General features: G+C 35.1%; 1 protein-coding gene across 1 annotated transcript in view; it reads right to left on the reverse strand.

Moving 5' to 3' along the window:
* LOC111054785 (low-density lipoprotein receptor-related protein 1) overlaps positions 1-13,150 on the reverse strand; it is a gene marked incomplete in the record, with an annotated part of 225,889 nt that overhangs the window by 200,088 nt on the left and 12,651 nt on the right. Inside the window, 3 exon segments of the mRNA XM_039442030.1 lie at positions 6,575-6,740; positions 7,079-7,242; positions 7,737-7,964. Of these exon segments, the coding sequence (XP_039297964.1) occupies positions 6,575-6,740; positions 7,079-7,242; positions 7,737-7,964 (558 nt within the window).

Here is a 13,150-nt window from a genome sequence, read left to right on the forward strand (position 1 = left end):
ACCTCCGTAAAAGAACTTGCTCATGTGTGGTGTGGGATGTTGAAAATAAATATGAGATGTTCAATGTTACAAAATGTGAGAACATAATTAATTTATTTCATGAAAACATTTTGTGTGTAATACTCCTGAATATATTATTTTTCATAAAATCTCAACTCATTGCTAGCGAACACACTAATTGTCTATGCTTTGACATTAAAATAATTAAAAATGTTTGAAGAATTCTGTTTTTTATTGATTTTAAATTTTATCGCCTATATTGTTTTATATTCACAGTTTAAGGATGCACTACAGAAAAATTATGATAGTATTATTTTATAAAATGGCAAATAGATTGAATTGAATTCAATTTTATTCAAACACACAAAACACATACAAGACTATTACAAAAACAAACACAATAAAACAGGTGGTACAAATTTCAAAGTATTTTTCAGTTTTATGAGAAGTAATAAGTGATTGCCAGAAAAGTTTGAAATTTGGTGCAGTAGTTCAACTAAGGTACAAGAAGTAATGTTAATTTGAGAGCGCTTACAAATAATTGAGAACATCAAAGATAATCGGTGTTTTTGCAGCGTTTTATGCGGTTTCCAGATTTTTTAGAACAAATGAACAAGAAACGTTCAGATCCGTTACAGAGGTTCAGCTAGAGTCTAGAGAGGTTCTCAAAATTCTGTCAACGGGTTTTCACGAACGATTGCACTTGTCTGAACTCTGGACCCCGCGATTTTTCAAGTAGGCTACACTAGATTGGAACTTGAAAGGGCGGATATGAATGTTTTGTAAGGTCTGCTCATTATTTGGTCTAGATAGAGAACAGACCTGAAATATAATAATTATCATATCTTAAAAAATATAAACCAAAATCGACGTTTACCAGCGTTTTAATGCATTGTTCAGTCAACTGGAAAGAGCCTGGAAGTCTGTATTTGAATATTTGATGGGAGGAAGCAAAGTTGAATTGAATTGAATTGAAAAAATCTTTATTCATAAACATGTACAGGTACATTACGAACAGCGTCAATACACAAACAACATGAACATAAAATGTAGTAGAAGAGTAAGTCTTAAAACCTCCTATATAAATAAACAAAAATCGATATTCAACAATCACAAACGCAAAGTGCTATCTGCAAACTCCTGCAGGGAGTACAGACACAATGATATTAAAAACTCCTTGAGTTTTATACTTAATTTTTTAATGTTCTCTATTGCCTGTAATTCTAAAGGCAACATTGTGAAGTATTTCCTTCCCATGTAGTGCGTCTTTTTCTTAAAAAATTCTAACCTATGTCTTTCCGTTATCCTCCCAAATCTAGTATTGTACCCATGAGTCTCATTCCGTAGCTCTTCTACAGGGTAATTCCTAACATACATGATTACATCAAATAAATATTGTCCGTAAACTGTAAGAATGCCAAGCTGCGAAAAAACCAGTTTTACAGAGTCCATTCTTTCTAGATTCATCATTATTCTGAGTGCTTTTTTCTGTTGAATGAGAATTCTATCAAGATTGCTTTTGGTCGTGGCTCCGTAGATGCATAAACCATAGGCCAGATGGGAGTGTACCAATGAATGATAAAGCGTTTTCATGGTTGGAAGACTGCATTTATTTGACATTTGTCTTAAAGCATACAACCCAGGGGAGATTTTTTTGACTACCTGACAAACATGACTATTCCAGGATAAATTACTGTCGATTTCTAAACCCAGGAATCGTGTACCGTTTACTAATTCCAACATTTCATTATTAATAAGGACATTTGGGCAAATTTCATTTTTTCTCTGATTCGTCGAAAATGAAATTACGACTGACTTCCCCCCATTTAGAAGAAGGTTCCTGTCATTGAGAAATTTATTCATAAGAGAAAGGTCAGTTGCGGATGTCTCTTCTACACTTTGCAATGTATTACCTGAGAAGATGACATTAGCGTCATCTGCATAGAGACACAAAGTAGCTTGCTCTTGGAAAACTCTAGGCAACCCCTTGATGTAACAGATAAATAACAGCGGGCCCAATATTGTCCCCTGAGGCACACCATAATTCAAATGTCTAATGTTGGAGCGATATTTGTTTTTGTAGCGCAGCGTTTCAGTTTCATCTATATGTTCAATCTCTACGAATTGCTGCCTATCTTTCAAATAGGAGGAGAACCAAATACGCTCCTTACCGTTCACTCCCAGGGTGTTTAATGAGTCTATCAACATATCATGCCTCACACTGTCGAAAGCGCGGCTCATATCTAAGAACGTACCTATAGTTTTATCTCCCCTGTCTATAGCACTGATGATAGAATCGATGAAATCCACTCCGGCTGTTACCGTGGATTTCCCCGATCGGAAGCCATGCTGCTCCTTGTCTATTAAATTATTTTTTTCCAGGTATCCCATCAATTGAATATACACTACCCGCTCAAATATCTTTGAGAAAACAGATAAAATCGATATTGGTCTAAAACATGCTGGATCCTTGACATTACCCTTTTTGAATATAGGAAATACCCGGGCTATCTTCAAAGTATTTGGAAAGTGTCCAGATATTAAGGATGAGTTTATCAAATGACTCAGGGGTTTGATAATTGCAGGTAAGACTGCTTTAACAACCGTGATTGGGATGTCGTCCGGCCCTGAGGAAAGTTTATTTTCGAAAGACATTATTATTTTTATCAAGTCTGACTCAGAAATATAGTTGAATTTGAATTTAAGAGTGGAATCACAGTTTTGATGATTGGATGTGTTTATAGGCCTATCAGGAATATTCGGTCTTACAAATTTATCTACTGCTGTCACAAAAAAGTCATTAAAACAATTACTAATGCTAGAAGGATCTTTTAGAAGATTTCCATTGTCTTCAACACACATATTTGAATGGTTATTTACTTTGATTCTACCAACTTCTGAATTTATAAGGTTCCAAGCTAATTTATTTTTATTTTTTGAAATAGAAACTTTATTGTCAAATGATCTCTGCCTACACCTCTCTATACTATGATTAAGATCTCTCTTTCTAAATTTAATCTCATTTTTCAAGTTTTCGCTTTTAGTATGTCTGTACATTTTTTCAATCTCTAACAATTCATTCCTCTTCCTATCCACCTCCACGCTCAACCATTTTCTTTTATTTGGTTGTTTCTCAGTGATATAAAGTTTTGGAAAATTTATATTGAAATGATACAAAAAAGTTGTGATAAAAACATCATATTTTAGCATCACTGGAGACTGGTAAACCTTCATCCAATCCAATCTTAGCAGATCCATAAAAAATACATTTAAGTTACCACTGTCAAATTTCCTGCACAATTTACGAATTGGTTTTTGGTGAATAGCATTCTTAATATGAATGATCTCAAACAGCTGAGCATCATGGTCAGATATGTGAGTGATAATTCCAGAAACTCTTAAATTGTCGTTATTAATATTTGTTATAAAATTATCAATAGCTGTTTCAGATGTAGCTGTGATTCTGGTCGCAAAATCTACTTTATAAGTCATGTTGTACATTTTAAGAACATTGATGAATTTATTATACACATTATTTTTCTCTAAGACATTAATATTAATATCACCAGCCAATATAACATTCTCGTATTTATTGCACAAAATTTCCAGCAAGATTTCAAGTTTTTCAAAAAATGGTTCTAAAAAACAGTGTTGAGGCGTTCGATACAAGCATGCCAACACAAACGAGAACTTATTCATTGAAAATTGAGATAAGCAACACTCAAACTCTTTCTCGCTAGTGATCGACTGTATTGCCGGCAAGATCACAGGCTTACAATTTGAATAGATTTCATTTTGAACCAGAATCATAACTCCACCCCCCACATTTTTCGATCTACAGAATTGAGAACTTATCTGATAATGGGGTACATTCAAGCGAGTTATTTCAGCCTCTGTCATTTTATGCTCAGAGATAGCTAATATCTCAGGCTTTAGCTCCTCCAAGGTAATTCTCAACAAGTCTAAGCGTGAGGGCAAGTGTAGCACATTCTGGTGTAAAATCGAGATTCTATCATTCGCCTTTTGAGATACATTAGTAGCTGGGTGCGAGTGAGGTGTCAAATTGTCAAGAGGAACATTAATATCCATTGCTAAATTCAATATAGAAGTATTGTGTTTTTTAGAAGCTTCAGTATTATTCATCTCAAAATTTTCAGACCCTGTCAGACGGGAGGTATGCGGATAATTACAATCGGAGATGACTAATTGATTAAAATCTGAATTAGATGGGGCCCTCTCCGATGCGAGGCAGTTTAAACTAAAAAAGAATTATGTAGTGGAATAGCAGAATAAGGATTTGTATTTATGAAATTACTTTGCACGCACTCGATAATACTATCACTGATCATTTGTTTACCGAACCCATTGAGATGTAAGCCATGAGTTGTATGAAATCTCCTCCCCAAATGACTCATATCAATGAACTTACAATTAGGAAACAGATTACATATTTTCTTAATAGCAATATTAGTCTCTTTAATCAGTTTGTTGACGCAAGACCAGTCCGCCAAATCGAAGCGATGTGGAATCGAGATCACGACGACGTTGGTTCCATAGAGAGCCACCAGACTCCTTCGTAAAGCAATCAGAACGTCCTTGGCTTCATTTCTACTGACGTCATTGGTACCCCCTTGAATCACCAACACATCATTTCCGCCAAAATCCGTCAAACCATCCGGCATGACATCAAGAAACCTGGCCCCAGGCTTCACAAATGAAGTGAAATTCAAGTTGCTTTTCCTCTTGAAGTGTCTTCCGACATCTCTACCCTGGCTGTCAGCGTAGTGGTGAACCGTGAGACTAGGAGTGGCTGGACTGGGTTCACACTCTTTCGAAACTACAGCATCACTATCGACATTTGAATTTGAAATGCTTGTTCGACTTGGTTTAATTCCATTACTCGACTTGGTTTGTTTGCTACCATTATTCATGGATTTATAACGCAAGCTCTTATTTTTATTAGAGCTATCTCTTAACAAGCTGTTCTCATTCCTCAGAGCATTGTTGTCAGCCTCCAAAGTTTCAATTGTCACTGACATTGCTCTTAGCTGACTTTTAACATCTCCATTCTCTCTTTCAAATTCCAGCGTTACTGACTTGATCTGTTCCCTCTGTGTTTCAACTTGTTTCTGAAGAGATTCAATTTGCATTTTTAAGTCTTGTGAATACGCAATCATATCATCACGCTGCTGTAGAAGCTCTATTGCACGCAAACTAGGCGATTCATTGTTTGAGACTGTTCTTGCTGTTGGTGTGTTGACACCCATATCGCACATTGCTCGTTGAGGTGAATAAATACCCTTACAACTGACAGGAGTGGATGGCAACTTATCCGTGCACAGAGGAGTTGATTGTCTGACAGAAGAGTCATTGATGACGGTACTTGCGGAGGCCAGATCAGGAGCTGGATGATCGTGCTTCCCGCTTGTTTCTAAAACTGTATGTACCTGGGCGTTTGTTTTCAAAGTATATGGACAGCCATTGTTTAGACATCTCCACGAAACTCTTCCGTCTAGCATTGTACGTTGTTTTCTGAATTTGAACCCGTTGACCTCTATAGCATCGTTACCCCTTTGTGTTGAAGATCTATTTATTGTTGGGAACATACTTATAATATATTACAGTAGTAATTGTGCGGTGTTCTTATTCTGTGATTCAAAGCTTTATTTGATGCCCGATCTATAAAGTTCGTGCAAGTGAAGTATCAGAGAGAAAGGAAAACTGGAAGGAAAATTGACAAGTGCCGAGAGAGCTATCAAGGCGGTAAAAGGAAGCTCCTGATATGGTAAAGGGAAAGGAAACAATATATTAAAGGCCTTGTAGCCACGTCAGTTTGCGAAAATCACAAGAGCGAGATATAGCTTTCAAGTAGATGAAATTAATTTAAAGTGCCGCACTTTGTTGTCATGGTTACACATAAATAAGATCTGTAGTTATATAGTATATATAAGTAGGTAAACAAAAAACAGCTGGTGAATCTACTTCACTACAGTCAGCAGTATAGATAACACTATTGAAAACAGTTTATCGCGTTATCTATAAGATTAGAACCAACACCCTTTCTATCACAACTTAAGCTATGTCAATAGCAGTTACGATGGAATCGTAGAGAAGACGAACCACTCAGTCAAATCGAGACGACAAGAAATAGCACGTGTATGCCAGCGTTAAAGAAAAATGGAGTCAACGTGTTCAAAATCGTGTGTGATCCGCGTTATTCTAGTCATCAAGCGGTCCTGCAGTTATGGATTTCTTAAAAGAACAGGTACTTCACACTTTCTAAAAACTTCTAAACTACATGATTTTCACATTTGCTAGTAAATAACCACTGTAAAATTATAAAAATAGCGGAGCGAATTTCTCAACAACATTACTCAGTAGCCCAGTGCTACCAACTCAGTTAAAAAAAGAATGCAGGCGAGCGAAGCGAGTGAAACAAGAAATAGGCGAGAGAAACAAGAATAGACTAGAAATAGAAAACATTTCAAAATGTTTTCTATTTCTAGTCTATTCTTGTTTCGCAAATTGTCATTACGGGGTACATAACAGTTTTAGTCTGTAAAAAAGTACTTACTACAGACTGCAGACAGAACTTTATTTTCTCTTTGAGTTGTGATGGTATGCCGGTCACTGCCATCCATGTTGCTTGCTTCTATGTCGTTCATACCGGCAACTTTCTGTTGACTCCAATAGATTTTTCCCCTATGAGGGTCGACTGCCAGACCCCGTATTCTGTAGCCCTGTTAATCACGAGAAAATGAAGAATTATTGTACAGAGTGAAAAGATTGCGCATGCAATCTTACATCCGGTGGCCTAGAAAAAAACAGTGCTTTACTAGTGGTGTAGGGCTAGTGTAGTTGATGAGATTTACTGATGATCAATTACAAAAAATTGCATCACATCAAATTTATAATTATTATCAAACGAATTATCAACTTATTAATAAATAGAACTATAATTAATAGATAATAATTATCAATAGCTTAATTTGAATAAATGCAATATCTCAGTAATTTCCATCTTCATAAAATTTAACCAAAGTACAAAATTACAGATAAAAGAAGTAAGGGTACTTACCTCGAATGGACTTTCATCAATGCTTGGTCCAGAATAGATGGTAGTGATATATTCTCCATCCAATGTGCAAGCATAAATAGTGTATGGTTCCTTGATGCTGCTGTAAGCGATGAACATGTTGTCCCCAATCCAGTCCACAGCAAAGCCCATAGGATTTGATATACCTGGCAATTGACAAATTAATATGTTATTTTCAAGTTGTAGAGAAGAAGAATATATTTTTGTTAATGTAATTGTTTTGTTAATCTGAAATTGACTATATATATATATATATATATATATATATATATATATATATATGTAGAAGAACTAACCGGGTACATCCGTTTGTTTTGACTTACTTGATTCTGACGTTTCGTCGCCATCGCAGACGACATCTTCTGAGGTGTGGATTTCGACGCCACCCTCAGAAGATGTCGTCTGCGATGGCGACGAAACGTCAGACTCAAGTAAGTCAAAACAAACGGATGTACCCGGTTAATTCTTTTACATATAATATATCCATCCGCGAAACACTCAAATGTAATATATATATATATATATATATATATATATATATATATATATATATATATATATATATATATATATAATTATTTGTGGAAGTTATTCTGTTAATTAAAAATTTAGCTGATATTTAATAAAAGAATGCTGTTACCTGTGTCAATTATTGTACTGGTCTTTCCACCGATCAATGACGATCGTTTAACCTCACTGATCGTTGTATCAATCCAAAATATCGACTTGTTTTTAGCCACATAATCAACTTGCGAAGGCGAAAGAACTTGGGGTAGACTGATAGTCGGTATCGTATGGTAGTAAGGCTGATACAGATCCACTCCTCTTATTTCATTCGTTCTTGAGAACAACAATACCTTCTCATTCACTGTAAAGGAAAACATTGTAACTGTCAGCTCAAATAATAAAAATCAATCGAGGCAAATATGTTTTATAGATTCCATTGTAACGAGACGAAAACAACAGAAAACTTATGTTTATATATTTAATCGTAACATACACAAAAATGCACACGTCATTCCCTCACTGTGACAGATAAAATTGTAATGTTAGTTCAAATGATTTATTTCAAACAGCAAGGTGGACATCAATCGAGGCAAATAGGATATATTTCAATGTGATATATATTTTATAAATTTTAGTGTAACAAACTGTACATTCTACACTAACAAACGTATTTTACAATAGCCTACCATAACAGGGAAAATTTCAATTGTCATTTGAGCCATCACTAATTATAAATAGCAAGAAACAAACAAGTGATGAAACAGAATTACAGTATTGTTCATTTCATCAGTATATTCAAGTAGAGAATAGTAAGGCCAATTCTCTGCATTAATTAATTATATTTCTACACTGTTAAAAACATAATTGGCATCGTTGTGGACCTAGAAAAGGATAGTACCACCGCTTTGTCGAATGATAGACAAGGATAGCAAAACCAAAGTTGATCAAATACTGTCATTATAACGTGGACCTCACTATAGTTACATCTACCTAGAACTAGCACTTGATTATTCAACTGAATTTACCAATAGCTAGAACTAGTTGTTATAGTTGCTATAGACTAGTTGTAACGATATAACTGGACTAGTGAGGTCCACGTTATAATAGCAGTGGAGAAAGATAGGAGAACAGCGTTGCTGATTCTCTGCCTTGTCACTGCCTTCTATAGAAGATAGCTGATACCGCTATATCGGATGTAATATTATCTGTTAATTCATGTTCAAAGATGTTCGAAGTAATCAATTCTCTTTTATTCGTTGGGAAATATAACTTTCAATTATTAAATAATGAATTTTCACAATTGAGAATGGAGATTTTGTTAATCTATATATTTCAGTTCTTATTTAAGTTCTATATATACAGTTCTTATCAGTCAGTCGATGGGATCGGATCGTTTGCTGAAGCTCCTGCTTAAACGAGACTAGACCGGTTGAATCCGCTTTCGGAAAGAATTGTGTCAACCTAACAATAGCCAATAGCTCCAATCTATAACCTCAATTTATTATTTTCAGTTCTGTTTCTCACAAATTTATTCATAATGGGTGATGATTGCGGAAAATGCGGGAGAGAAATGTTAGTGAAAGACATTATAAAGTGTAGCGAATGCTCGGTCAACATTCATGCTCAATGTGTTTCGGGCGACGTCAAAAATAAAGTGAACACGCGTAAAAATATGAAGTGCGATTCATGTATGAAACTTCCTAACTCGGCTAACAGTGTCTGTGTACCCACTAGTAACAGTGAAAAGTCAGTGCTTGAGACAATTGCTTCTTTTCGCGAGGAGTTTAACGAGCACAGTGACTCGTCAGAACTCGCTCTTAAAAAAATGCAAGAGGACATTGCAAGTGTTGTCAAAGACTTAGGATCACTCAAGTCACAGTTCGAGGGTGTGAGAAAAGAGTGTGAGCAAAATACTTCGCAAGTAAAATACCTTAGAACTGAAAACGAACGTTTAAATACTCAACTTAATTTGTTAAAGTATGAAGTGTCAGACCTACAACAGCAAACCAGGAAAAATAACATTATTATTGCTGGTGTGCCGAGATCGCGAGGTGAGAATATTTTTCAAATACTTGGGGAACTTGCTAGACTCTTACAAGTGAACTTTAACAGTTACGATGTGTCTGCCGCCCATCGTTTACCATCTAAGATGAGAGATAATCGTCCACCGTCAATCGTAGTTAATTTTGTTTCAAGACAGACAAAAACCCAGTGGATTCACGCAAGGCGAGCGAGGAAAGTAATGTCTGCCCAAGAACTGCATCCTTCTTTTCCGAATATACATATCTACATCAACGACCATCTCACTGAGAATAACAACGCTATTTACTTTGAGGCGAGGCGTCAAGTGAAGAGCGGCAAACTGGCGGCTGCATGGGTCGCCGACGGACGAGTGCTGGTCAAGCGGACGCCGACCACGAACCCACAGCGAGTAAAGCATGTGGAGTTCTTTCAACAATTATTGGACAAAAATCAGCAACAATTGATGGCTGCCGATACCGAGTCACACCCCGCTGCTCACGATGCGAAAAGTGATGATGTAGCGGCTACACCAAACACGAATGCGATGGCTTCAGGATCAGGCTCTTAAGTATCGAAATCGATCAAACTGTGAGTTTTTAATAATTATCTTCACCCACTGTGCATAGGAGACTGATAATAATAATAAAATACGAGTAGGCCTATATACATTTGATATTAATACTTCTTCAATAGTATTAATAATTCCCAAGTATTTGGAACAGTTTAAATTTAGTCAATAGGTACAATGCTATTCATACTTGTTTTATATAGTAATCGCCGGGTATTTGAGCGATGGGACTGCTAGTTTTAATTTAAATAGCATACGGTAATCATCAGATTTTGAATCTGAGTTACACTGAGAATATTCTTATTTTTTACATTACTGATATTGGTGGGTATTATTTTTATAATTGTGGTATTGAATGATAATATAAAATCAATAATACTAGATTTTATTTTGATTTATGAATATAGTTGATTAAGGACAAGTTGAATTATTATTTGAGTTTAAGAACGTTAAATAACTTCAAGTTGAAGACTTTTTTGTTTTAATTTAGAAGCATACTAACAGAGGTAACTTAATTCTTATTTTATTTATGTCTTATATATTATATCATGAAATGTTTTTCCGAAACCCTCAATTAGTTTAATGAAGTGGAAATCCAAGAAAGATTCATTGCATTTTCGTTTTTAATATTCATTAATCAGTTTTAACGAACAGTTTTAGATGATATTCAGTTGTTGAAATGATTATTAACATGTATATTTTATTTTATCTTGTTCATTTACAATTTTGAAGGAGAGATCAAAGTGAAACATATTGCAAAAATGTTTCAGTCTTTCAAATTGTTCTACTCAAGTAGGCGACCATACTAACTTTAGTTGTGAGCGAATAATTTAATCTATGAAAACAACTTGAATTGGCTATCACTATCTGAAAGTATGATATCTTATTGCTTAGATCTATAAAAAAACTTCAAATTGGAAAATACCCACATTTATTTATTTTTTCAGTGTATATTGTTTTGCTTCTAACTTAGTAAAGTCTGTTAATCATCAACAAAGCTATCGGCCTCTTATAATTCTATTTATATTTTTTAGCAGCTTTCCGAAAGAGGATACATTCGAATTGATTTTTATGATTGAACAGAATCTAATTTTTGATTACCAGTTAGTAGAGTGCTTATACTGTGAAGATACAGGTAGTTTTTATCAGGCTAGCCAGGAAGATAAGATAGATAATACTCAATCGTTCAAAATTATCCACCAGAATATCCGGAGCTATAATCGCAATTTCAACAAATTCTTAGTATTGATTGAAGATCTCAAAGTAAAATTCGACTGCATTATTCTAACTGAAGCATGGCTTAATTACGATACTGATTTAATACACATCGATGGTTTCAATGTGTTTAGATCATTCAATAGTATCAATAATAATGATGGTATTGTTATCTACATTGATAGTGCCCTGTCTGTTTCGTGTACTGAGCTGTGTCTGGGAGGGGTTGCCACCTGCCTGAATCTTGTTTTCGACTGGTTTGGTCTGCCTTGCAATCTCCTCGCTATTTATCGCAGTCAAAATTCTAATCAGTTGCTGTTCACAAATGCCTTGAATGATTTTTGTGGCAAGAACTTTGATAACGCTGGCCTTTCGGCAGTGATTGGCGATATTAACTGTGACATACTTAATCCAACCCCAAATATGCAATTAGATCGCTACATGGAGGTGATGTATGCAAACGGCTTAATTTCATGTATTGATAAAGTAACCCGGCCTGATAGTAATACTTGTATTGATCATATTTTTGCAAAAATACCCAACAGAACAAAATTATCATCTTTTATCTTAAAATCCGAAATAACCGATCACTATCCTATCTGCTTAAACATAATTCATAATACCGGTAGTAGTAATAATAACCTGTAAAAATAATAACAATAACAATAGTAATCAATTTCATTCAAAAGTATGTTGGAGCAGAGTTAAACATTGTTTGCAATTTCAGTGCTGGGATGAAGTTTTAAATACAAATGATGTTGACAAAGCTACAGATTCATTTCTCAGTATCTTGAAAACAACTTTAGAGTCTAATTCAAGCAGTACCCCGATAACTTCAAAGAATAAAAAGATAAAACCATGGATTACGTCAGGATTAGTAATATCTATTAGAATGCGCGATAAACTTAGCAAAAAAGTGCGGGCCCAACCTTTTAATCTCGATCTAAAACAAAGATATATTAGGTATAGGAACTCGCTTCACTCTTTAATAAAAAATGCTAAAAATAACTTTTATAAAAAGAAGATAGATTCCGCAGCTGGCGATCCAAGAAAATTCTGGAAAATCGTCAATGAGATTTCAGGGCGTCCAGTTGGCAAGGAGGTATTTCCAGTCGGGGCTTTTGGGCACAAAACTTGTGATTCGGCTGCCACAGCGCTTGAAACTTTAAGCGATTCTTTTAACGAATATTTCTCCTCTGTGGGAAAACAACTGACGGAGGCTCTGAACCCAGTAGGACCTGCCGAGGTGGATGATGCTGATCATGCTACTCAGTCTGTATTCAACCTACAGCCGATCAGTTCAGAAGAACTTTATGGTGTTATAAACAGTATTAGGGGAAACTCATCACCCGGGTTAGATAGTATACCTACTAAAATGATTAAAAATAACTTTAATGAATTACAACAACCCTTAATGCACATCATAACTCTGAGTATCAATACAGGAAAATTTCCAACATCATTAAAAACAGCAAAAATTATCCCTATCTACAAAGCAGGACCAAAGTCAATAATAAGCAATTATAGGCCAATCTCTCTTCTTACAGTTGTTAGTAAAATAATAGAAAAATGTGTTAAAGTTCAGCTCACAAGATACCTTGTTAGGGAAAATATTATTGCAGACGAACAATATGGATTCATTACCAACAAAAGCACCTCAGATGCTTTGTTTGACCTAACCAAAGAGATAGCTACAAAATTAGGAAATAAGAAGAAGGTTTTGATTACATTTTTAGATATAG

Source organism: Nilaparvata lugens, chromosome X (genome assembly GCF_014356525.2).
Source record: "Nilaparvata lugens isolate BPH chromosome X, ASM1435652v1, whole genome shotgun sequence".
NCBI classification, from domain to species: Eukaryota; Metazoa; Arthropoda; class Insecta; order Hemiptera; family Delphacidae; genus Nilaparvata; species Nilaparvata lugens.